This window comes from Atractosteus spatula, chromosome 20 (assembly GCF_055471065.1).
Source record: "Atractosteus spatula isolate fAtrSpa1 chromosome 20, fAtrSpa1.hap1, whole genome shotgun sequence".
Lineage (NCBI taxonomy): Eukaryota > Metazoa > Chordata > Actinopteri > Semionotiformes > Lepisosteidae > Atractosteus > Atractosteus spatula.
Genome location: NC_142725.1, coordinates 12,032,334 through 12,059,183, shown reverse-complemented (window position 1 = coordinate 12,059,183; position 26,850 = coordinate 12,032,334). Strand labels below are relative to the sequence as shown.

The window sequence follows — 26,850 nt, the reverse complement described above, 5'->3', positions numbered from 1 at the left end:
TGTATTCATTGGTTAATTACAGCAGTGTCCATGAGCATAGAGAAATTAATAGCACCTGATGCACAGCTGGTCTGTATTTTTACAGTACAGATTTAAATATTTTTGCTGGAGCTCTGTTAGAGGACAGGATACATACTTGTAGTGAAGTGTCAACGTTTTCTAGCTGAGGCCGGAAAACCCCTGGAGTGAATTCGTTGGCGTAAGTGAGGTTGTCTTCAAGGTTGTATGCTCCTGTTCTCCCCATTAATCCTTCAGGACGTGAGCTCCTGCCACTAAGATCTAAAAATTAATTTTAGTATTAATGAATTCCAGCAACAAATGCTTGACTCCAGAGGCAGAAGCAGAGTGGCACCAGGGTCACTCTTAACTGGACGGGGTAATGAGCTGAGGTGTTCAGTTTCCTTCCTTGTGAGGAGCCCCAGGGATGAGTCCTGTACAGTAGCCAAGCACAACAGCCCCATGTGTCTTTGGGAGATGGGAGAACTGGTGTGATCTGGTGCATTCTGGGGTAAATTGGGAAAATGCCAGAGGCTGGAAACAAATCCAGGATCCTGGAGCTCTGATGCAGGAACACTAACTACCTCGCCACTGTTACCTCTGAGATTAACACAATGTTTGTTTAGCAGATGAGCACATTAGAGATAAGTGGCAGCACTTCTATAGCTGAATTTATTCCGAGGTTTATCCCGAGGAGTAAGAGGCACGAGTGGCTCCTTTTCAAAAACAAAACTTCCTTGTTTGTGGTTATGTCACTTTCCCTAAATTGTTCATGCAAATACGCAAGTTACAGGTAAAACCGAAGGCCAGAAATGTTAACGTGTCACAACCTACCTGTGTGAGAAAAATTAAAGTATTCCTCATCCAGTGAAAACCACTTTCTTGATTGTTGGTTGCTAGTCCTGAAATTGGAAAACAAAAGATTTCTCAATCTGATCTGTTATTGCTCTATTTGTATTCTTTGTTTTTGTATATTTTTATATTAGTATTGTTGAATACAGTAAACAGTCACGATCATCAGTGTAACACTAGTCACTTTGCTGTTTCTCCTTTATTCGATTGTAATTTATGTCATATACATGTATGGCCTACTATTGAGACTGATTCAGGTCTTTCCTGATTTCATACTGTTCCTACTGCATCTTGTCCAAAGTTCCTCAAATCAGATGGGTTTGCCACCCGCCCATTTTCCAGATGTTTTTTTGCAATACAGGGTCGGGAAGGAGAAGCCAGGCCCTATCCCAGCAAGCAATGAGCGCAAGGAGGGGTACACCCTGGATGGGACGCTAGTCACACACAGACATGCACTCACTAACACCAGGGCCAGTTTTCCTAGAAGCCAGTTAACCTACAGTACCAGCACATCTATGGACTGTGGGAGGAAACCAGAGCACCTGAAGACCACCCACGCAAACACAGGGAGAACACGTGCAGATAGCAGCCCAGGTCTGGAACCGAACCCAGGGCCCCAGTGCTGTGATGCAGCAGTGCCATGATGCAGCAGTGCTGACCACTGTACCACCATGCTGCCCTGGTTTTCCCATATGGAGCCTTATTGGTTTCTGGGAGGCTGCGGTTGGGACAGGTCAGCTCACCACGATCCTGAGTTCTGTTTCTTCTTCAGCACGATGACTGCGATGATGAGGATGATGAGAAGGAGCAGGGCAGCTCCCAGCACCCCGAAGAGGACAGCGTAGAACCCCGCGTTCCTCTCGAAGAGCTCGCACCGCTCGCCAGAGTACTGGACGAAGTCGGACGCGAAGCAACTGTGCGGGACCCGGACAAAAATGGTGAGCAAAGCCGAGAGTGGCAAGTCATACAAACAGTGAACCCATCAGAATAAGAGAATATGGGTTTAAGTTCTTCATTGCTTGTTCTTTTGCTCAATCACTGCTGTGGTCTCAGAAGAACCGTCTCTCTTTTGACAATCTGCAGTCAAACATCAGCTAATTGAACAAAGATATCAAATTATATGCAAATGTACATTCATGCTTAAAATCAGCCTTCTAAAGAGTTACATGGGTGTGAAGTTAGAAATAATGATATAAATGATCATTTAAGTGATCATTTGAATGTTCCATGATAAGCATCATGTTTAATTCATTTGTAAAGTCTAGCTTGTTGAGACCTGCAGATCTACAGATATCAAGTAGGTCACTTTGCAGCATATGAAATATGTTTTTACCTGCAGGATGGTCCATATTTTAGGTTAGAGCATGCCCCGTGCCCATTACAGTAATCTGTATTTGTGGCACACGTTCCCACACACTGCAGACGTTCACCAACAACTTCTACTGTGTATCCAGAGTAATTTAGGGAACAGTTTTTAACATAGGGCTTCAGATCATTGATATCTAGAGGGAAAAGAAAAAAAAGAATAGCAGACAATGACTTGCTGTCAGGATTGCTGTAATAAATTCAGTATCAGTTCTGATTAATCCAGTTCTTTTTGGTACACGATGAGTATATGCTAGTAAAGTCCATGCTTGAGCCTAGAGACTCATCAGGCTAGATTTCATCCCAGTTTCTGTTGTGTTATAGTTACAAATGAGTGCTCCCCCCAATTAAAATATTGTTAAAATTAAAATTATTTTTTTAATAAAGCATGCATTCAATATCTGTGAAATTATGTATAGTAGAATTTCAAACTTATACTTACTTTTTATACTTGTTGGTTGCAGGTCAATTTTGTTCAGTGATGTGTTTGCATGAAGTGCATTTCTAATGTTCTGGTAATTGGTAGTGTTCTTGAAAATTGTTTCCAAAACATTTTCCAGCCCTTTATTAAGGAAGGCAATCTGAGTTGCGTTGTTGGGATAGATATATTGTGCAATGCTTTCTACAATAATGCTCCCTTTCCTGAAAAGAGAAAGAAGATAAAGCTTTTCAATGTATTTTTACTGTACAGAACAATAAAACATTTAATCCTTAAACCCACATTGATATTAAAGATGTAATAGTTTTTGGATCAAATTATGTTATCAACGTGCAACATGAGTTCTAATGTTAATAATAAATATAAGATTTCTTCTGGAGGTGTTATTTTTGTTAATTACACCAGAAATCTAATCCTAAATCCAAAATTATGAGCAACAAATTTTAACAGAATTTGCTTACCTGAAACCAGTGATATTAACTTCTTTGAAATTGTTTTTATCAGCTTGTTTACACATCGCCTCTAACTACAAAAGAAAAAGTAATAAAAGTTAAAAGTTTATCCACAAAGTGCATGATGTTTTTCTGCAGTTAATAAAACATAAATTACTGTGGTGTCTTGCAGCTGGATGCAGCTAACATCCTTGACATCATTCATGTGCATGTGCTTGCAAGATGATACGTGTTTCTCATTCACATGTCGTGCTGGCAGGTTCACTAACTTCTCGAATTACATTTCTGTTCTGTGGGTCATGGATATCGTAAAACACCATATGCATAATTAGTGCACACTTTGAGCATCTCTGTTTTAGCTGCAAAGAAAGTTTTTAGGGGACATCTGTTGCTTGAATACTCATGAAAATACAAGAAGAATGCAGAATATTATATAAATTAGAAAATTACATGATTAAAATATGGGTATTGATAAAGCACTCTCTACTTCTTGGTTTCATGGTGCTAAGGAGAGGACAACTGAGACTTGAAGTGCTACTACACATGCTTCATTTCATTACACTGTCCTTCTGCTTTGGCCATCTGACTGTGTTTCATGGCTTAACAGTGATAGTAGGCTTCATGGAATAAGGGAAATAAATGTTGTATTTTGAAACACAAAAGGACTGAAGTGCAGGTTAATTGCCTACGAGGATGAGAAATCAATGTCATCTGTCAGTGTGGGCCTCAAGTAGAGATAAGGTGAAAGAGTGGACACATACAGTAAGTTACAAAGCAGCTGACCTTTTCCCTGAATAGCCAAAGGTTGTGTAATTAATTGGGAAGCTGAGCTTTCTCTTTGTTACTCATACCTGAGGATGTATAATATCATAATATTGCTTGTACAGCAATGAAGATATATTTTCCAATTCCTTTTCAAATTCCTTTATTATTCTTAGAAAGATGTTCACTTTTCTGGTTGGTACATCCTTTTTATCTGTGAAACAGACATAAAGAAATTTTGGACATTAACATCTTGCTTTGAAAGGTTTCCTGTAGTTTGCCAAAAATACTAACTTTTCGGAACACATGCTTATTATACAAATTTCTAGCAATTTATTACTACATTACATCCCTTTATGAAACTGATTCTTATGTGAATATAGATATACAAATTACTGTTAATATTACTATTCGGAATAAACAAGTTTCAATTAAGATTATACATAAGGCTCCCTACCAAATAAAATTTGAAAGAACAAAAATCTTACCAATAACAACTGAAGTGTAATTCTCGCCACTAAAGCAGTTTTCTCCTATGGTGAATTTAAAACAGTTACACTGACATTTTCCAGATGTCTCGTTGAGTGCACAAGGAGCCCCATTGCAGTTGCAGTCAGCTTCATCGCATTGTTGTGTTGTTGTATTGGCGAATGCTGTACTTGTCCTGGTAGGGGCTGCATGTGTGGAACTAGACTGGGTTCCAGGGCGAGATAACGCCTCTGGTGTGTTTTGGGTTGGGTGATGTGAGGCTCTGGATTCTGTAGTGCTGACAACATTTGATGAATGAGTAACAGAGGGAAATGCAGTAAGTCTAGAAAAAGATGGAGTTTCTGTTAGGAATGAGGAAGGCTGAGTTCTTGTTGTAAAAAAAGGTTCTGACGGTTTTATTGATGAAGATCCTTCTGTGAAATGGATAACGGTACTATGTAAAGGATGTGATGAGACTTGAGAAACATACTCCGTAGTTTTTATTTGAGTAACTCTCTCCGAACTGGTTGCATGAGGCCTTATAGTTGAGCTTGAAGCGATTGAAGTCTCTTTTTCAGTTGTTTTCGTAGAAGGTGAATATGTTGATTTTGAGACATGAGTTTCTTCCGTTAAAAAGTGTGTTGCATGGCTGATAGTTGGAGATGCATGCTCTGTAGTATGGATTTGGGTAAATCTCTCTGAACTGGCTGCATGAGTTGTTTGAGGTAACCTTGAAGCAACTGAAGTCTGGCCCTCAGTGGTTGATATGGAAGGTGAATGTGCTGATTTTGAGAAGTGAGTTTCTTCTGTTGAAAAGTGTGTAGAATGGCTGACAGTTGGAGACACCTGCTCTTTAGTATGGATTTGAGTAACACTCTCTAAACTGGAAGTATGAGGCTTTGCAGTTGAGCCTGAAGCAATGGAAGTCACTCCTTCAGTCGTGGACATGGAAGGTGAATGTGCTGATTTTGAGGCTTGAGTTTCTTCTGTTGAAAAGTGTGTAGAATGGCTAATAGTTGGAGACAGATTCTCTGTAGTATGGATTTGGGTAACACTCTCCGAACTGGTTGCATGAGCTGTTTGAGGTGAGCTTGAAGCAACTGAAGTCCCTTCTTCAGTTGTTGACATGGAAGGTGAATGTGCTGATTTTGAGACGTGAGTTTCTTCTGTTAAAAAGTGTGTAGAATGGCTGATAGCTGGAGACACCTGCTCTGTAGTATGTATTTGGGTAACACTCTCCGAAGTGGTTGCATGAGCTGTTTGAGGTGAGCTTGAAGCAACTGAAGTCTGGCCCTCAGTGGTTGACATGGAAGGTGAATATGTTGACTTTGAGACGTCAGATGCTTCTGTTGACAAGTGTGTAGAATGCCTGATATTTGAAGACACCTGCTCTGTAGTATGGATTTGAGTAACACTCTCCGAACTGGAAGTATGAGGTCTTGCAGTTGAGCCTGAAGCAATGGAAGTCTCTCCTTCAGTCGTGGACATGGATGGTGAATGTGCTGATTTTGAGACTTGAGTTTCTTCTGTTGAAAAGTGTGTTGAATGGCTGATAGCTGGAGACACCTGTTCTGTAGTATGGATTTGGGTAACACTCTCCGAACTTGTTGCATGAGCTGTTTGAGGTGAGCTTGAAGGAACTGAAGTCCCTTCTTCAGTTGTTGACATGGAACGTGAATATGTTGACTTTGAGACAAGAGTTTCCTCTGTCGACAAGTGTGTAGAATGGCTGATAGCTGGAGACACCTGTTCTGTAGTATGAATTTGGGTAACACTCTCCGAAGTGGTTGCATGAGTTGTTTGAGGTGAGCTTGAAGCAACTGAAGTCTGGCCCTCAGTGGTTGACATGGAAGGTGAATATGTTGACTCTGAGACATCAGATGCTTCTGTTGAAAAGTGTGTAGAATGCCTGATATTTGGAGACACCTGCTCTGTACTATGGATTTGGGTAACACTCTCCGAACTGGTTGTATGAGGCCTTACACTTGAGCTTGAAGCAATGGAAGTCTGTCCTTCAGTCATGGACATGGATGGTGAATGTGCTGATTTTGAGACTTGAGTTTCTTCTGTTGAAAAGTGTGTAGAATGGCTGATAGCTGGAGACACCTGTTCTGTAGTATGAATTTGGGTAACACTCTCCGAAGTGGTTGCATGAGTTGTTTGAGGTGAGCTTGAAGCAACTGAAGTCTGGCCCTCAGTGGTTGACATGGAAGGTGAATATGTTGACTCTGAGACATCAGATGCTTCTGTTGAAAAGTGTGTAGAATGCCTGATATTTGGAGACACCTGCTCTGTAGTATGGATTTGAGTAACACTCTCCGAACTGGAAGTATGAGGTCTTGCAGTTGAGCGTGAAGCAATGGAAGTCTCTCCTTCAGTCGTGGACATGGAAGGTGAATGTGCTGATTTTGAGATGTGAGTTTCGTCTGTTAAAAAGTGTGTAGAATGGCTGATAGCTGGAGACACAAGTTCTGTAGTTTGGATTTCGGTAACACTCTCCGAACTGGAAGTATGAGGCCTTGCAGTTGAGCCTGAAGCAATGGAAGTCTCTCCTTCAGTCGTGGACATTGAGGGTGAATGTGCTGATTTTGAGAAGTGAGTTTCTTCTGTTACAAAGTGTGTAGAATGGCTGATAGCTGGAGACACCAGTTCTGTAGTTTGGATTTCGGTAACACTCTCCGAACTGGTTGCATGAGCTGTTTGAGGTGAGCTTGAAGGAACTGAAGTCTGGCCCTCAGTGGTTGACATGGAAGGTGAATATGTTGACTTTGAGACATCAGATGATTCTGTCGAAAAGTGTGTAGAATGCCTGATATTTGGAGTCACCTGCTCTGTAGTATGGATTTGGGTAACACTCTCTGAACTGGAAGTATGAGGCCTTGCAGTTGAGCCTGAAGCAATGGAAGTCTCTCCTTCAGTTGTGGACATGGAAGGTGAATGTGCTGATTTTGAGACGTGAGTTTCTTCTGTTAAAAAGTGTGTAGAATGGCTGATAGTTGGAGACACCTGCTCTTTAGTATGGATTTGGGTAACACTCTCCGAACTGGTTATATGAGCTGTTTGTGGTGAGCTTGAAGCAACTAAAGTCTGGCCCTCAGTGGTTGACATGAAAGGTGAATATGTTGACTTTGAGACATCAGATGCTTCTGTTGAAAAGTGTGTAGAATTCCTGATATTTGGAGACACCTGCTCTGTAGTATGGATTTGAGTAACACTCTCCGAACTGGAAGTATGAGGTCTTGCAGTTGAGCCTGAAGCAATGGAAGTCTCTCCTTCAGTCGTGGACATGGATGGTGAATGTGCTGATTTTGAGACTTGAGTTTCTTCTGTTGAAAAGTGTGTTGAATGGCTGATAGCTGGAGACACCTGTTCTGTAGTATGGATTTGGGTAACACTCTCCGAACTTGTTGCATGAGCTGTTTGAGGTGAGCTTGAAGGAATTGAAGTCCCTTCTTCAGTTGTTGACATGGAACGTGAATATGTTGACTTTGAGACAAGAGTTTCCTCTGTCGAAAAGTGTGTAGAATGGCTTATAGTTGGAGACACATTCTCTGAAGTATGGATTTGAGTAACACTCTCCGAAATGGTTGCATGAGATGTTTGAGGTGAGCCTGAAGCAACTGAAGTCTGGCCCTCAGTGGTTGACATGGAAGGTGAATATGTTGACTCTGAGATATCAGATGCTTCTGTTGAAAAGTGTGTAGAATGCCTGATATTTGGAGTCACCTGCTCTGTAGTATGGATTTTGGTAACACTCTCTGAACTGGAAGTATGAGGCCTTGCAGTTGAGCCTGAAGCAATGGAAGTCTCTCCTTCAGTTGTGGACATGGAAGGTGAATGTGCTGATTTTGAGACGTGAGTTTCTTCTGTTAAAAAGTGTGTAGAATGGCTGATAGTTGGAGACACCTGCTCTGTAGTATGGATTTGGGTAACACTCTCCGAACTGGTTATATGAGCTGTTTGTGGTGAGCTTGAAGCAACTGAAGTCTGGCCCTGAGTGGTTGACATGAAAGGTGAATATGTTGACTTTGAGACATCAGTTGCTTCTGTTGAAAAGTGTGTAGAATTCCTTATATTTGGAGACACCTGCTCTGTAGTATGGATTTGAGTAACACTCTCCGAACTGGAAGTATGAGGTCTTGCAGTTGAGCCTGAAGCAATGGAAGTCTCTCCTTCAGTCGTGGACATGGTTGGTGAATGTGCTGATTTTGAGACTTGAGTTTCTTCTGTTGAGAAGCGTGTAGAATGGCTGATAGCTGGAGACACCTGTTCTGTAGTATGGGTTTGGGTAACATTCTCCGAAGTGGTTGCATGAGCTGTTTGAGGTGAGCTTGAAGGAACTGAAGTCCCTTCTTCAATTGTTGACATGGAAGGTGAATATTTTGACTTTGAGACATCAGATGGTTCTGTTGAAAAGTGTGTAGAATGCATGATATTTGGAGACACATTCTCTGAAGTATGGATTTGAGTAACACTCTCCGAACTGGAAGTATGAGGCCTTACAGTAGAGCCTGAAGCAGTGGAAGTCTCTCTTTTAGTGGTTGACATAGAAGGTGAATGTGCTGATTTTGAGACGTGAGTATCTTCTGTTAAAAAGTGTGTAGAATGGCTGATAGCTGGAGACACCTGCTCTGTAGTATGTATTTGGGTAACACTCTCCGAACTGGTTGCATGAGCTGTTTGAGGTGAGCTTGAAGCAACTGAAGTCTCTCCTTCACTTGTTGACATGGAAGGTGAATGTGCTGATTTTGAGACGTGAGTTTCTTCTGTTAAAAAGTGTGTAGAATGGCTGACAGTTGGAGACACCTGCTCTCTAGTATGGATTTGAGTAACACTCTCTAAACTGGAAGTATGAGGCTTTGCAGTTGAGCCTGAAGCAATGGAAGTCTCTCCTTCAGTCGTGGACATGGAAGGTGAATGTGCTGATTTTGAGGCTTGAGTTTCTTCTGTTGAAAAGTGTGTTGAATGGCTGATAGCTGGAGACACCTGTTCTGTAGTATGGATTTGGGTAACATTCTCAGAACTGGTTGCATGAGCTGTTTGAGGTGAGCTTGAAGGAATTGAAGTCCCTTCTTCAATTGTTGACATGGAAGGTGAATATGTTGACTTTGAGACATCAGATGATTCTGTCGAAAAGTGTGTATAATCCCTGATATTTGGAGACGCCTGCTCTGAAGTATGAATTTGGGTAACAGTCTCCGAACTGGAAGTATGAGGCCTTGCAGTTGAGCCTGAAGCAATAGAAGTCTCTCCTTCAGTCGTGGACATGGATGCTGAATGTGCTGATTTTGAGACTTGAGTTTCTTCTGTTGAAAAGTGTGTTGAATGGCTAATAGTTTGAGACACCTGTTCTGTAGTATGGATTTGGGTAACACTCTCCGAACTGGTTGCATGAGCTGTTTGAGGTGAGCTTGAAGGAACTGAAGTCCCTTCTTCAGTTGTTGACATGGAACGTGAATATGTTGACTTTGAGACAAGAGTTTCCTCTGTCGAAAAGTGTGTAGAATGGGTAATAGTTGGAGACACATTCTCTGAGGTATGGATTTGAGTAACACTCTCCGAAATGGTTGCATGAGTTGTTTGAGGTGAGCTTGAAGGAACTGAAGTCTGGCCCTCAGTGGTGGACATGGAAGGTGAATATGTTGACTTTGAGACATCAGATGATTCTGTCGAAAAGTGTGTAGAATGCCTGATATTTGGAGTCACCTGCTCTGTAGTATGGATTTGGGTAACACTCTCCGTACTGGAAGTATGAGGCCTTGCAGTTGAGCCTGAAGCAATGGAAGTCTCTCCTTCAGTTGTGGACATGGAAGGTGAATGTGCTGATTTTGAGACGTGAGTTTCTTCTGTTAAAAAGTGTGCAGAATGGCTGACAGTTGGAGACACCTGCTCTGTAGTATGGATTTCTGTAACACTCTCCGAACTGGAAGTATGAGGCATTTCAGTTGAACTTGAAGCAATGGAAGTCTCTCCTTCAGTCGTGGACATGGATGGTGAATATGCTGATTTTGAGACTTGAGTTTCTTCTGTTGAAAAGTGTGTAGAATGGCTGATAGCTGGAGACACCTGTTCTGTAATATGGGTTTGGGTAACATTCTCCGAAGTGGTTGCATTAGCTGTTTGAGGTGAGCTTGAAGGAACTGAAGTCCCTTCTTCAATTGTTGACATGGAAGGTGAATATTTTGACTTTGAGACATCAGATGGTTCTGTTGAAAAGTGTGTAGAATGCCTGATATTTGGAGACACATTCTCTGAAGTATGGATTTGAGTAACACTCTCCGAACTGGAAGTATGAGGCCTTACAGTAGAGCCTGAAGCAGTGGAAGTCTCTCTTTCAGTGGTTGACATAGAAGGTGAATGTGCTGATTTTGAGACGTGAGTTTCTTCTGTTAAAAAGTGTGTAGAATGGCTGATAGCTGGAGACACCTGCTCTGTAGTATGTATTTGGGTAACACTCTCCGAACTGGTTGCATGAGCTGTTTGAGGTGAGCTTGAAGCAACTGAAGTCTCTCCTTCACTTGTTGACATGGAAGGTGAATGTGCTGATTTTGAGACGTGAGTTTCTTCTGTTAAAAAGTGTGTAGAATGGCTGACAGTTGGAGACACCTGCTCTCTAGTATGGATTTGAGTAACACTCTCTAAACTGGAAGTATGAGGCTTTGCAGTTGAGCCTGAAGCAATGGAAGTCACTCCTTCAGTCGTGGACATGGAAGGTGAATGTGCTGATTTTGAGGCTTGAGTTTCTTCTGTTGAAAAGTGTGTTGAATGGCTGATAGCTGGAGACACCTGTTCTGTAGTATGGATTTGGGTAACATTCTCAGAACTGGTTGCATGAGCTGTTTGAGGTGAGCTTGAAGGAATTGATGTCCCTTCTTCAATTGTTGACATGGAAGGTGAATATGTTGACTTTGAGACATCAGATGATTCTGTCGAAAAGTGTGTATAATCCCTGATATTTGGAGACGCCTGCTCTGAAGTATGAATTTGGGTAACACTCTCCGAACTGGAAGTATGAGGCCTTGCAGTTGAGCCTGAAGCAATAGAAGTCTCTCCTTCAGTCGTGGACATGGATGCTGAATGTGCTGATTTTGAGACTTGAGTTTCTTCTGTTGAAAAGTGTGTTGAATGGCTAATAGTTTGAGACCCCTGTTCTGTAGTATGGATTTGGGTAACACTCTCCGAACTGGTTGCATGAGCTGTTTGAGGTGAGCTTGAAGGAACTGAAGTCCCTTCTTCAGTTGTTGACATGGAACGTGAATATGTTGACTTTGAGACAAGAGTTTCCTCTGTCGAAAAGTGTGTAGAATGGGTAATAGTTGGAGACACATTCTCTGAGGTATGGATTTGAGTAACACTCTCCGAAATGGTTGCATGAGTTGTTTGAGGTGAGCTTGAAGGAACTGAAGTCTGGCCCTCAGTGGTTGACATGGAAGGTGAATATGTTGACTTTGAGACATCAGATGATTCTGTCGAAAAGTGTGTAGAATGCCTGATATTTGGAGTCACCTGCTCTGTAGTATGGATTTGGGTAACACTCTCCGTACTGGAAGTATGAGGCCTTGCAGTTGAGCCTGAAGCAATGGAAGTCTCTCCTTCAGTTGTGGACATGGAAGGTGAATGTGCTGATTTTGAGACGTGAGTTTCTTCTGTTAAAAAGTGTGCAGAATGGCTGACAGTTGGAGACACCTGCTCTGTAGTATGGATTTCTGTAACACTCTCCGAACTGGAAGTATGAGGCATTTCAGTTGAGCTTGAAGCAATGGAAGTCTCTCCTTCAGTCGTGGACATGGATGGTGAATATGCTGATTTTGAGACTTGAGTTTCTTCTGTTGAAAAGTGTGTAGAATGGCTGATAGCTGGAGACACCTGTTCTGTAATATGGGTTTGGGTAACATTCTCCGAAGTGGTTGCATGAGCTGTTTGAGGTGAGCTTGAAGGAACTGAAGTTTCTCCTTCACTTGTTGACATGGAAGGTGAATGTGCTGATTTTGAGACGTGAGTTTCTTCTGTTGAGAAGCGTGTAGAATGGCTGATAGCTGGAGACACCTGTTCTGTAGTATGGGTTTGGGTAACATTCTCCGAAGTGGTTGCATGAGCTGTTTGAGGTGAGCTTGAAGGAACTGAAGTCCCTTCTTCAATTGTTGACATGGAAGGTGAATATTTTGACTTTGAGACATCAGATGGTTCTGTTGAAAAGTGTGTAGAATGCATGATATTTGGAGACACATTCTCTGAAGTATGGATTTGAGTAACACTCTCCGAACTGGAAGTATGAGGCCTTACAGTAGAGCCTGAAGCAGTGGAAGTCTCTCTTTTAGTGGTTGACATAGAAGGTGAATGTGCTGATTTTGAGACGTGAGTATCTTCTGTTAAAAAGTGTGTAGAATGGCTGATAGCTGGAGACACCTGCTCTGTAGTATGTATTTGGGTAACACTCTCCGAACTGGTTGCATGAGCTGTTTGAGGTGAGCTTGAAGGAACTGAAGTCTCTCCTTCACTTGTTGACATGGAAGGTGAATGTGCTGATTTTGAGACGTGAGTTTCTTCTGTTAAAAAGTGTGTAGAATGGCTGACAGTTGGAGACACCTGCTCTCTAGTATGGATTTGAGTAACACTCTCTAAACTGGAAGTATGAGGCTTTGCAGTTGAGCCTGAAGCAATGGAAGTCTCTCCTTCAGTCGTGGACATGGAAGGTGAATGTGCTGATTTTGAGGCTTGAGTTTCTTCTGTTGAAAAGTGTGTTGAATGGCTGATAGCTGGAGACACCTGTTCTGTAGTATGGATTTGGGTAACATTCTCAGAACTGGTTGCATGAGCTGTTTGAGGTGAGCTTGAAGGAATTGAAGTCCCTTCTTCAATTGTTGACATGGAAGGTGAATATGTTGACTTTGAGACATCAGATGATTCTGTCGAAAAGTGTGTATAATCCCTGATATTTGGAGACGCCTGCTCTGAAGTATGAATTTGGGTAACAGTCTCCGAACTGGAAGTATGAGGCCTTGCAGTTGAGCCTGAAGCAATAGAAGTCTCTCCTTCAGTCGTGGACATGGATGCTGAATGTGCTGATTTTGAGACTTGAGTTTCTTCTGTTGAAAAGTGTGTTGAATGGCTAATAGTTTGAGACACCTGTTCTGTAGTATGGATTTGGGTAACACTCTCCGAACTGGTTGCATGAGCTGTTTGAGGTGAGCTTGAAGGAACTGAAGTCCCTTCTTCAGTTGTTGACATGGAACGTGAATATGTTGACTTTGAGACAAGAGTTTCCTCTGTCGAAAAGTGTGTAGAATGGGTAATAGTTGGAGACACATTCTCTGAGGTATGGATTTGAGTAACACTCTCCGAAATGGTTGCATGAGTTGTTTGAGGTGAGCTTGAAGGAACTGAAGTCTGGCCCTCAGTGGTGGACATGGAAGGTGAATATGTTGACTTTGAGACATCAGATGATTCTGTCGAAAAGTGTGTAGAATGCCTGATATTTGGAGTCACCTGCTCTGTAGTATGGATTTGGGTAACACTCTCCGTACTGGAAGTATGAGGCCTTGCAGTTGAGCCTGAAGCAATGGAAGTCTCTCCTTCAGTTGTGGACATGGAAGGTGAATGTGCTGATTTTGAGACGTGAGTTTCTTCTGTTAAAAAGTGTGCAGAATGGCTGACAGTTGGAGACACCTGCTCTGTAGTATGGATTTCTGTAACACTCTCCGAACTGGAAGTATGAGGCATTTCAGTTGAACTTGAAGCAATGGAAGTCTCTCCTTCAGTCGTGGACATGGATGGTGAATATGCTGATTTTGAGACTTGAGTTTCTTCTGTTGAAAAGTGTGTAGAATGGCTGATAGCTGGAGACACCTGTTCTGTAATATGGGTTTGGGTAACATTCTCCGAAGTGGTTGCATTAGCTGTTTGAGGTGAGCTTGAAGGAACTGAAGTCCCTTCTTCAATTGTTGACATGGAAGGTGAATATTTTGACTTTGAGACATCAGATGGTTCTGTTGAAAAGTGTGTAGAATGCCTGATATTTGGAGACACATTCTCTGAAGTATGGATTTGAGTAACACTCTCCGAACTGGAAGTATGAGGCCTTACAGTAGAGCCTGAAGCAGTGGAAGTCTCTCTTTCAGTGGTTGACATAGAAGGTGAATGTGCTGATTTTGAGACGTGAGTTTCTTCTGTTAAAAAGTGTGTAGAATGGCTGATAGCTGGAGACACCTGCTCTGTAGTATGTATTTGGGTAACACTCTCCGAACTGGTTGCATGAGCTGTTTGAGGTGAGCTTGAAGCAACTGAAGTCTCTCCTTCACTTGTTGACATGGAAGGTGAATGTGCTGATTTTGAGACGTGAGTTTCTTCTGTTAAAAAGTGTGTAGAATGGCTGACAGTTGGAGACACCTGCTCTCTAGTATGGATTTGAGTAACACTCTCTAAACTGGAAGTATGAGGCTTTGCAGTTGAGCCTGAAGCAATGGAAGTCACTCCTTCAGTCGTGGACATGGAAGGTGAATGTGCTGATTTTGAGGCTTGAGTTTCTTCTGTTGAAAAGTGTGTTGAATGGCTGATAGCTGGAGACACCTGTTCTGTAGTATGGATTTGGGTAACATTCTCAGAACTGGTTGCATGAGCTGTTTGAGGTGAGCTTGAAGGAATTGATGTCCCTTCTTCAATTGTTGACATGGAAGGTGAATATGTTGACTTTGAGACATCAGATGATTCTGTCGAAAAGTGTGTATAATCCCTGATATTTGGAGACGCCTGCTCTGAAGTATGAATTTGGGTAACACTCTCCGAACTGGAAGTATGAGGCCTTGCAGTTGAGCCTGAAGCAATAGAAGTCTCTCCTTCAGTCGTGGACATGGATGCTGAATGTGCTGATTTTGAGACTTGAGTTTCTTCTGTTGAAAAGTGTGTTGAATGGCTAATAGTTTGAGACCCCTGTTCTGTAGTATGGATTTGGGTAACACTCTCCGAACTGGTTGCATGAGCTGTTTGAGGTGAGCTTGAAGGAACTGAAGTCCCTTCTTCAGTTGTTGACATGGAACGTGAATATGTTGACTTTGAGACAAGAGTTTCCTCTGTCGAAAAGTGTGTAGAATGGGTAATAGTTGGAGACACATTCTCTGAGGTATGGATTTGAGTAACACTCTCCGAAATGGTTGCATGAGTTGTTTGAGGTGAGCTTGAAGGAACTGAAGTCTGGCCCTCAGTGGTTGACATGGAAGGTGAATATGTTGACTTTGAGACATCAGATGATTCTGTCGAAAAGTGTGTAGAATGCCTGATATTTGGAGTCACCTGCTCTGTAGTATGGATTTGGGTAACACTCTCCGTACTGGAAGTATGAGGCCTTGCAGTTGAGCCTGAAGCAATGGAAGTCTCTCCTTCAGTTGTGGACATGGAAGGTGAATGTGCTGATTTTGAGACGTGAGTTTCTTCTGTTAAAAAGTGTGCAGAATGGCTGACAGTTGGAGACACCTGCTCTGTAGTATGGATTTCTATAACACTCTCCGAACTGGAAGTATGAGGCATTTCAGTTGAGCTTGAAGCAATGGAAGTCTCTCCTTCAGTCGTGGACATGGATGGTGAATATGCTGATTTTGAGACTTGAGTTTCTTCTGTTGAAAAGTGTGTAGAATGGCTGATAGCTGGAGACACCTGTTCTGTAATATGGGTTTGGGTAACATTCTCCGAAGTGGTTGCATGAGCTGTTTGAGGTGAGCTTGAAGGAACTGAAGTTTCTCCTTCACTTGTTGACATGGAAGGTGAATGTGCTGATTTTGAGACGTGAGTTTCTTCTGTTAAAAAGTGTGTAGAATGGCTGACAGTTGGAGACACCTGCTCTCTAGTATGGATTTGAGTAACACTCTCTAAACTGGAAGTATGAGGCTTTGCAGTTGAGCCTGAAGCAATGGAAGTCTCTCCTTCAGTCGTGGACATGGAAGGTGAATGTGCTGATTTTGAGGCTTGAGTTTCTTCTGTTGAAAAGTGTGTTGAATGGCTGATAGCTGGAGACACCTGTTCTGTAGTATGGATTTGGGTAACATTCTCAGAACTGGTTGCATGAGCTGTTTGAGGTGAGCTTGAAGGAATTGAAGTCCCTTCTTCAATTGTTGACATGGAAGGTGAATATGTTGACTTTGAGACATCAGATGATTCTGTCGAAAAGTGTGTATAATCCCTGATATTTGGAGACGCCTGCTCTGAAGTATGAATTTGGGTAACAGTCTCCGAACTGGAAGTATGAGGCCTTGCAGTTGAGCCTGAAGCAATAGAAGTCTCTCCTTCAGTCGTGGACATGGATGCTGAATGTGCTGATTTTGAGACTTGAGTTTCTTCTGTTGAAAAGTGTGTTGAATGGCTAATAGTTTGAGACACCTGTTCTGTAGTATGGATTTGGGTAACACTCTCCGAACTGGTTGCATGAGCTGTTTGAGGTGAGCTTGAAGGAACTGAAGTCTCTTCTTCAGTTGTTGACATGGAACGTGAATATGTTGACTTTGAGACAAGAGTTTCCTCTGTCGAAAAGTGTGTAGAATGGGTAATAGTTGGAGACACATTCTCTGAGGTATGGATTTGAGTAACACTCTCCGAAATGGTTGCATGAGTTGTTTGAGGTGAGCTTGAAGGAACTGAAGTCTGGCCCTCAGTGGTGGACATGGAAGGTGAATATGTTGACTTTGAGACATCAGATGATTCTGTCGAAAAGTGTGTAGAATGCCTGATATTTGGAGTCACCTGCTCTGTAGTATGGATTTGGGTAACACTCTCCGTACTGGAAGTATGAGGCCTTGCAGTTGAGCCTGAAGCAATGGAAGTCTCTCCTTCAGTTGTGGACATGGAAGGTGAATGTGCTGATTTTGAGACATGAGTTTCTTCTGTTAAAAAGTGTGCAGAATGGCTGACAGTTGGAGACACCTGCTCTGTAGTATGGATTTCTGTAACACTCTCCGAACTGGAAGTATGAGGCATTTCAGTTGAACTTGAAGCAATGGAAGTCTCTCCTTCAGTCGTGGACATGGATGGTGAATATGCTGATTTTGAGACTTGAGTTTCTTCTGTTGAAAAGTGTGTAGAATGGCTGATAGCTGGAGACACCTGTTCTGTAATATGGGTTTGGGTAACATTCTCCGAAGTGGTTGCATTAGCTGTTTGAGGTGAGCTTGAAGGAACTGAAGTCCCTTCTTCAATTGTTGACATGGAAGGTGAATATTTTGACTTTGAGACATCAGATGGTTCTGTTGAAAAGTGTGTAGAATGCCTGATATTTGGAGACACATTCTCTGAAGTATGGATTTGAGTAACACTCTCCGAACTGGAAGTATGAGGCCTTACAGTAGAGCCTGAAGCAGTGGAAGTCTCTCTTTCAGTGGTTGACATAGAAGGTGAATGTGCTGATTTTGAGACGTGAGTTTCTTCTGTTAAAAAGTGTGTAGAATGGCTGATAGCTGGAGACACCTGCTCTGTAGTATGTATTTGGGTAACACTCTCCGAACTGGTTGCATGAGCTGTTTGAGGTGAGCTTGAAGCAACTGAAGTCTCTCCTTCACTTGTTGACATGGAAGGTGAATGTGCTGATTTTGAGACGTGAGTTTCTTCTGTTAAAAAGTGTGTAGAATGGCTGACAGTTGGAGACACCTGCTCTCTAGTATGGATTTGAGTAACACTCTCTAAACTGGAAGTATGAGGCTTTGCAGTTGAGCCTGAAGCAATGGAAGTCACTCCTTCAGTCGTGGACATGGAAGGTGAATGTGCTGATTTTGAGGCTTGAGTTTCTTCTGTTGAAAAGTGTGTTGAATGGCTGATAGCTGGAGACACCTGTTCTGTAGTATGGATTTGGGTAACATTCTCAGAACTGGTTGCATGAGCTGTTTGAGGTGAGCTTGAAGGAATTGATGTCCCTTCTTCAATTGTTGACATGGAAGGTGAATATGTTGACTTTGAGACATCAGATGATTCTGTCGAAAAGTGTGTATAATCCCTGATATTTGGAGACGCCTGCTCTGAAGTATGAATTTGGGTAACACTCTCCGAACTGGAAGTATGAGGCCTTGCAGTTGAGCCTGAAGCAATAGAAGTCTCTCCTTCAGTCGTGGACATGGATGCTGAATGTGCTGATTTTGAGACTTGAGTTTCTTCTGTTGAAAAGTGTGTTGAATGGCTAATAGTTTGAGACCCCTGTTCTGTAGTATGGATTTGGGTAACACTCTCCGAACTGGTTGCATGAGCTGTTTGAGGTGAGCTTGAAGGAACTGAAGTCCCTTCTTCAGTTGTTGACATGGAACGTGAATATGTTGACTTTGAGACAAGAGTTTCCTCTGTCGAAAAGTGTGTAGAATGGGTAATAGTTGGAGACACATTCTCTGAGGTATGGATTTGAGTAACACTCTCCGAAATGGTTGCATGAGTTGTTTGAGGTGAGCTTGAAGGAACTGAAGTCTGGCCCTCAGTGGTTGACATGGAAGGTGAATATGTTGACTTTGAGACATCAGATGATTCTGTCGAAAAGTGTGTAGAATGCCTGATATTTGGAGTCACCTGCTCTGTAGTATGGATTTGGGTAACACTCTCCGTACTGGAAGTATGAGGCCTTGCAGTTGAGCCTGAAGCAATGGAAGTCTCTCCTTCAGTTGTGGACATGGAAGGTGAATGTGCTGATTTTGAGACGTGAGTTTCTTCTGTTAAAAAGTGTGCAGAATGGCTGACAGTTGGAGACACCTGCTCTGTAGTATGGATTTCTGTAACACTCTCCGAACTGGAAGTATGAGGCATTTCAGTTGAGCTTGAAGCAATGGAAGTCTCTCCTTCAGTCGTGGACATGGATGGTGAATATGCTGATTTTGAGACTTGAGTTTCTTCTGTTGAAAAGTGTGTAGAATGGCTGATAGCTGGAGACACCTGTTCTGTAATATGGGTTTGGGTAACATTCTCCGAAGTGGTTGCATGAGCTGTTTGAGGTGAGCTTGAAGGAACTGAAGTCTCTCCTTCACTTGTTGACATGGAAGGTGAATGTGCTGATTTTGAGACATGAGTTTCTTCTGTTAAAAAGTGTGTAGAATGGCTGACAGTTGGAGACACCTGCTCTCTAGTATGGATTTGAGTAACACTCTCTAAACTGGAAGTATGAGGCTTTGCAGTTGAGCCTGAAGCAATGGAAGTCACTCCTTCAGTCGTGGACATGGAAGGTGAATGTGCTGATTTTGAGGCTTGAGTTTCTTCTGTTGAAAAGTGTGTTGAATGGCTGATAGCTGGAGACACCTGTTCTGTAGTATGGATTTGGGTAACATTCTCAGAACTGGTTGCATGAGCTGTTTGAGGTGAGCTTGAAGGAATTGAAGTCCCTTCTTCAATTGTTGACATGGAAGGTGAATATGTTGACTTTGAGACATCAGATGATTCTGTCGAAAAGTGTGTATAATCCCTGATATTTGGAGACGCCTGCTCTGAAGTATGAATTTGGGTAACACTCTCCGAACTGGAAGTATGAGGCCTTGCAGTTGAGCCTGAAGCAATAGAAGTCTCTCCTTCAGTCGTGGACATGGATGCTGAATGTGCTGATTTTGAGACTTGAGTTTCTTCTGTTGAAAAGTGTGTTGAATGGCTAATAGTTTGAGACACCTGTTCTGTAGTATGGATTTGGGTAACACTCTCCGAACTGGTTGCATGAGCTGTTTGAGGTGAGCTTGAAGGAACTGAAGTCCCTTCTTCAGTTGTTGACATGGAACGTGAATATGTTGACTTTGAGACATCAGATGATTCTGTCGAAAAGTGTGTAGAATGCCTGATATTTGTAGTCACCTGCTCTGTAGTATGGATTTGGGTAACACTCTCCGTACTGGAAGTATGAGGCCTTGCAGTTGAGCCTGAAGCAATGGAAGTCTCTCCTTCAGTTGTGGACATGGAAGGTGAATGTGCTGATTTTGAGACGTGAGTTTCTTCTGTTAAAAAGTGTGCAGAATGGCTGACAGTTGGAGTCACCTGCTCTGTAGTATGGATTTGGGTAACACTCTCCGTACTGGAAGTATGAGGCCTTGCAGTTGAGCCTGAAGCAATGGAAGTCTCTCCTTCAGTCGTGGACATGGATGGTGAATATGCTGATTTTGAGACTTGAGTTTCTTCTGTTGAAAAGTGTGTAGAATGGCTGATAGCTGGAGACACCTGTTCTGTAATATAGGTTTGGGTAACATTCTCCGAAGTGGTTGCATGAGCTGTTTGAGGTGAGCTTGAAGGAACTGAAGTCCCTTCTTCAATTGTTGACATGGAAGGTGAATATTTTGACTTTGAGACATCAGATGGTTCTGTTGAAAAGTGTGTAGAGTGCCTGATATTTGGAGTCACCTGCTCTGTAGTTTGGATTTGGGTACCACTCTCCGTACTGGAAGTATGAGGCCTTGCAGTTGAGCCTGAAGCAATGGAAGTCTCTCCTTCAGTCGTGGACATGGAAGGTGAATGTGCTGATTTTGAGACGTGAGTTTCTTCTGTCAAAAAGTGTGTAGAATGGCTGATAGTTGGAGACACCTGCTCTGTAGTATGTATTTGGGTAACACTCTCCGAAATGCTTGCATGAGTTGTTTGAGGTGAGCTGGAAGGAACTGAAGTCTGGCCCTCAGTGGTTGACATGGAAGGTGAATATGTTGACTTTGAGACATCAGATGATTCTGTCGAAAAGTGTGTAGAATGCCTGATATTTGGAGTCACCTGCTCTGTAGTATGGATTTGGGTACCACTCTCCGTACTGGAAGTATGAGGCCTTGCAGTTGAGCCTGAAGCAATGGAAGTCTCTCCTTCAGTCGTGGACATGGAAGGTGAATGTGCTGATTTTGAGACGTGAGTTTCTTCTGTTAAAAAGTGTGCAGAATGGCTGACAGTTGGAGACACCTGCTCTGTAGTATGGATTTCGGTAACACTCTCCGAACTGGAAGTATGAGGCATTTCAGTTGAGCTTGAAGCAATGGAAGTCTCTCCTTCAGTCGTGGACATGGATGGTGAATGTGCTGATTTTGAGACTTGAGTTTCTTCTGTTGAAAAGTGTGTAGAATGGCTAATAGTTGGAGACAGATTCTCTGTAGTATGGATTTGGGTAACACTCTCCGAACTGGTTGCATGAGCTGTTTGAGGTGAGCTTGAAGCAACTGAAGTCTCTCCTTCAGTTGTTGACATGGACGGTGAATATGTTGACTTTGAGACAGCAGATGCTTCTGTTGACAAGTGTGTAGAATGGCTGATAGCTGGAGACACCTGCTCTGTAGTATGTATTTGGGTAACACTCTCCGAACTGGTTGCATGAGCTGTTTGAGTTGAGCTTGAAGGAACTGAAGTCCCTTCTTCAGTTGTTGACATGGACGGTGAATATGTTGACTTTGAGACATCAGATGATTCTGTCGAAAAGTGTGTAGAATGCCTGATATTTGGAGACACATTCTCTGAAGTATGGATTTTTGTAACACTCCCCGAACTGGAAGTATGAGGCCTTGCAGTAGAGCCTGAAGCAGTGGAAGTCTCTCTTTCAGTGGTTGACATGGAAGGTGAATGTGCTGATTTTGAGACGTGAGTTTCTTCTGTTAAAAAGTGTGTAGAATGGCTGACAGTTGGAGACACCTGCTCTCTAGTATGGATTTGGGTAACACTCTCCGAACTGGTTTTATGAGGCCTTACAGTTGAGCTTGAAGCAATGGAAGTCCCTCCTTCAGTCGTCGACATGGAAGGTGAATGTGCTGATTTTGAGACTTGAGTTTCTTCTGTTGAAAAGTGTGTTGAATGGCTCATACCTGGAGACTCCTGCTCTGTAGTATGGGTTTGTGTAACACTCTTTGAACTGGTGATATGAGCTGTTTGTGGTGAGCTTGAAGCAACTGAAGTCTGGCCCTCAGTGGTTGACACGAATGGTGAATTTGTTGATTTTGAGACATCAGATGCTTCTGTTGAAAAGTGTGTAAAATCCCTGATATTTGGAGACGCCTGCTCTGTTGTATGGATTTGGGTAACACTCTCCGAACTGGAAGTATGAGGCTTTGCAGATGAGCCTGAAGCAATGGAAGTCTCTCCTTCCGTCATGGACATGGAAGGTGAATGTGCTGATTTTGAGATGTGAGTTTCTTCTGTTGAAAAGTGTGTTGAATGGCTGACAGTTGGAGACACCTGTTCTGTAGTATGGATTTGGGTAACATTCTCCGAACTGGTTGCATGAGCTGTTTGAGGTGAGATTGAAGGAATTGAAGTCCCTTCTTCAATTGTTGACATGGAAGGTGAATATGTTGACTTTGAGACATCAGATGATTCTGTCGAAAAGTGTGTATAATCTCTGATATGTGGAGACGCCGGCTCTGAAGTATGGATTTGGGTAACACTCTCTACACTGGAAGTATGAAGCTTTGCAGATGAGCCTGAAGCAATGGAAGTCTCTCCTTCAGTCGTTGACATGGAAGGTGAATGTGCTGATTTTGAGACGTGAGTTTCGTCTGTTAAAAAGTGTGTTGAATGGCTGACAGTTGGAGACACCTGCTCTGTAGTATGGATTTCTGTAACACTCTCCGAACTGGTTGTATGAGGCCTTACAGTTGAGCTTGAAGCAATGGAAGTCTCTCCTTCAGTCGTGGACATGGATGTTGAATGTGCTGATTTTGAGACTTGAGTTTCTTCTGTTGAAAAGTGTGTTGAATGGCTGATAGCTGGAGACACCTGTTCTGTAGTATGGATTTGGGTAACATTCTCAGAACTGGTTGCATGAGCTGTTTGAGGTGAGCTTGAAGGAACTGAAGTCCCTTCTTCAGTCGTGGACATGGAAGTTGAATGTGCTGATTTTGAGATGTGAGTTTCTTCTGTTACAACGTGTGTAGAATGGCTGATAGTTGGAGACACCTGCTCTGTAGTATGGATTTGGGTAACACTTTCCGAACTAGTTCCATGAGCTGTTTGAGGTGAGCTTGAAGGAACTGAAGTCTGGCCCTCAGTGGTTGACATGAATGGTGAAAATGTTGACTTTGAGACATCAGATGCTTCTGTTGAATAGTGTGTAGAATCCCTGATATTTGGAGACACCTGCTCTGTAGTATGGAATTGGGTAACACTCTCCGTACTGGAAGTATGAGGCTTTTCAGTTGTGCCTGAAGCAATGGAAGTCTCTTCCTCAGTCGTGGACATGGAAGGTGAATGTGCTGATTTTGAGATGTGAGTTTCTTCTGTTGAAAAGTGTGTTGAATGGCTGATAGCTGGAGACACCTGTTCTGTAGTATGGATTTCGGTAACACTCTCCGAACTAGTTCCATGAGGTTTTTGAGGTGAGCTTGAAGCAACTGAAGTCCCTTCTTCAGTTGTTGACATGAATGGTGAAAATGTTGACTTTGAGACATCAGATGATTCTGTCGAGAAGTGTGTAGAATGCTTGATATTTGGAGACGCCTGCTCTGTAGTATGGATTTGAGAAACACTCTCCGAACTGGAAGTATGAGGCCTTGCACTTGAGCTTGAAGCAATGGAAGTCTCTCCTTCAGTCGTGGACATTGAAGGTGAATGTACTGATTTTGAGACGTGAGTTTCTTCTGTTAAAAAGTGTGTAGAATGGCTGATAGTTGGAGACACCTGCTCTGTAGTATGGATTTCGGTAGCACTCTCCGAACTGGTTGTATGAGGCCTTACAGTTGTGCTTGAAGCAATGGAAGTCTCTCCTTCAGTCGTGGACATGGATGGTGAATGTGCTGATTTTGAGATGTGAGTTTCTTCTGTTGAAAAGTGTGTTAAATGGCTGATAGCTTGAGGCACCTGTTCTGTAGCATGGATTTCGGTAACACTCTCCGAACTGGTTGCATGAGCTGTTTGAAGTGAGGTTGAAGGAACTGAATTCCCTTCTTCATTTGTTGACTTGGAAGGTGAATATGTTGACTTTGAGACATCAGATGATTCTGTCGAAAAGTGTGTAGAATGCCTGATATTTGGAGACGCCTGCTCTGTAGTATGGATTTGAGAAACACTCTCCGAACTGGAAGTATGAGGTGTTGCAGTTGAGCCTGAAGCAATGGAAGTCTCTCCTTCAGTCGTGGACATGGAAGGTAAATGTGCTGATTTTGAGACGTGAGTTTCTTCTGTTAAAAAGTGTGTTGAATGGCTCATAGCTGGAGACGCCTGCTCTGTCGTATGGATTTGGGTAACACTCTCCGAACTGGTTATATGAGCTGTTTGTGGTGAGCTTGAAGCAACTGAGGTCTGGCCCTCAATGGTTGACATGAATGGTGATAATGTTGACTTTGAGACAAGAGTTTCCTCTGTTGAAAAGTGTGTAGAATGGCTGATTGTTGGAGAGATATTCTCTGAAGTATGTATTTGGGTATCACTCTCCGAATTGGTTGCATGAGGCCTTACAGTTGAGCTTGAAGCAATGGAAGTCTCTCCTTCAGTCGTCAACATAGAAGATGAATGTGCTGATTTTGAGACTTGAGGTTCTTCTGTTGAAAAGTGTGTTGAATGGCTGATAGTTGGAGACACGTGCTCTGAAGTATAGATTTCGGTTGAAGTTGAAGTTTTATTTGTTGAGAGAATTTGTTCTTTTTTTGAAGCACTTACAGATTGGCCTGAGGTTGAGGAGATTGTTGCTGGGGAATGCATTGTATTTACACCTGTAGAATATCAAAGTATATATTTTTAGGAAATAGTAATTTTTCTCATTATCAGGTATCTTTTTATGTTCTGAATAACATTAATTATTATTTGGCTGTTGTGATGTATGTCCAGAAAGATAATACAGTTGTTTAGCAAGAATATCTCTTTAATCATAAAAGCATTGGTTTGTAATGAAGAGCTGTTAATTTTGGAGTTTAATTTTAATCACCTTTTTAACTCAATAAAGATTTACGCTTGTCTTTTTTGCAGCAAAACACATCCCCTTTTCCCCAAAACACAAATTTGTGACCTTGTGTTTGCTAGATGTAATTGTTTTAATGGTACAATTGTTTTGCAAATGTACATTCGAATAAAAATAATAAGAAGAATAACAATATTTGTATCCATGTTATATATTTTTGGACTGTATTAAAAGCAAAATAATCTTTGCCTAATGTTTATTCTGTCCCCTTAACAAAAAGAAGAGGAGAAGCATGTTTTGCCTCCGTAATTGACAGATTAATGTTTAATGTTGTCATACTGATTAAACAACTTAGATAAAGTTTATTAATATTATAAACTTATAAACTTTATATTATAAATTTTACATATAGAGTATCTCAAATCTGTCATTTTCACAAATAGGGCTCCTACTTTCATGCCAACAGGAACTTATTTATTTAGGAAAGGCATTTAAGTATATTTTCATACAGTTCATGTATTAATTAAAATATATATTTTAGAATGGCTATGCAGAGATTTAATTACATTTTAAGTTGGTGCACAACAGTCTATGAAATCAGATTATTTGGGTTAAGTATTTTGTTATTTCAATAAACAGTGCAGCTCACAAAGTAATGTAATCTCCGTTCAGTATTTAAAATGGAAATGGTTCACTGACCCGTTCCATGTGGGATGGCTCCATATTGTCCAACATTTTCTCCAGCATAGCTCTCTTAGCAAAAATGCAAAGTGTCAAAATATGTTCTTATGTTGAGCTGATACTTTAAAGTTTGATAGATTCCCCCAAGATGCAAGTTACAGCTGTTAATGGGATTCAATAGATCCAGGTGTCTAAGTGTTTTCTTCACTGTAGCTGTCCAAAAGGACAGGTGCATTAATGATCCTTTATCAATATTGAATTTAAGACACAGACCTGTGCTGTGGATCTTCATCCTCTCTTATTTCTCTAGATTACAGTAAAGTCTATTTAAAATCTTAAATTGAAGTAATTTATTTATTGCTCTTAATAACTGGTTAGCATTGAGCCACACCATAGCCCAGTCTATTTCATCCGAATTAATCAAAAGATCTGCTCTCCCGCAAGAGGCACATCTGTCAAAAGATCTATCTGACTGTGTATTAAGATAAATGATAAAATACCATCTTCACTGATGGGTCAGTCTGCAGATCTGAACAGCAGTTGATTAAGACTCAAAGATGCATTAAAAGACTAGAACAGCTCTTAAAAAATTTAAATGATGAGGCAATACATGTATCGTTGAAAGCTGCTGAAAATACATTACTGTAGTACAGGCTTTCAAAGCTAATGTCCATTCCATCAGCTGCATCTTTTTCAATTCTTACCTAATCTATTTTTGCACTTGGATTAAACCTTTCCTTTACATGAAGTGAGACAAAGGCTAAATAGTAGTTATAAAAGTTAGGTAAATTCACCTTTGCTAATTGCTGCTCTCTCAAATCAGCATCTTGATTTCTTTCCTGCCCAAATAAAGGATATGTTTATTTTATGTACTGCATCAAGCCATTTTTTATTTAATACTACTGGCTGCATTCTAAAAATGTAATTTACTTAAGGGAGTGTCATTTTAATTACATCAGTTCTGCCCTATAATGTGAAAGGTAACTCGGGTTAAATTTGATTTAATATTTCTTTAAGATCAATGTGTCAAGTTTCATTACTAATAGATTTCT

The 26,850-nt window shown here is 41.8% G+C and overlaps 1 protein-coding gene across 1 annotated transcript; it reads right to left on the bottom strand.

The window, feature by feature from the left end:
* Positions 1–1,588: 1,588 nt before the first annotated feature.
* On the bottom strand, positions 1,589–15,363 carry LOC148817526 (uncharacterized). The gene is made up of 10 exons (XM_088938490.1): positions 15,120–15,363; positions 13,569–13,781; positions 10,260–10,361; positions 7,560–7,661; positions 4,356–4,541; positions 3,957–4,081; positions 3,115–3,179; positions 2,657–2,856; positions 2,183–2,351; positions 1,589–1,763 (listed from the first exon to the last, which is right to left on the bottom strand). The coding sequence occupies exons 1-10, from the start codon at positions 15,361–15,363 to the stop codon at positions 1,589–1,591; spliced, it is 1,581 nt and encodes a 526-aa protein (XP_088794616.1).
* Positions 15,364–26,850: the final 11,487 nt, after the last annotated feature.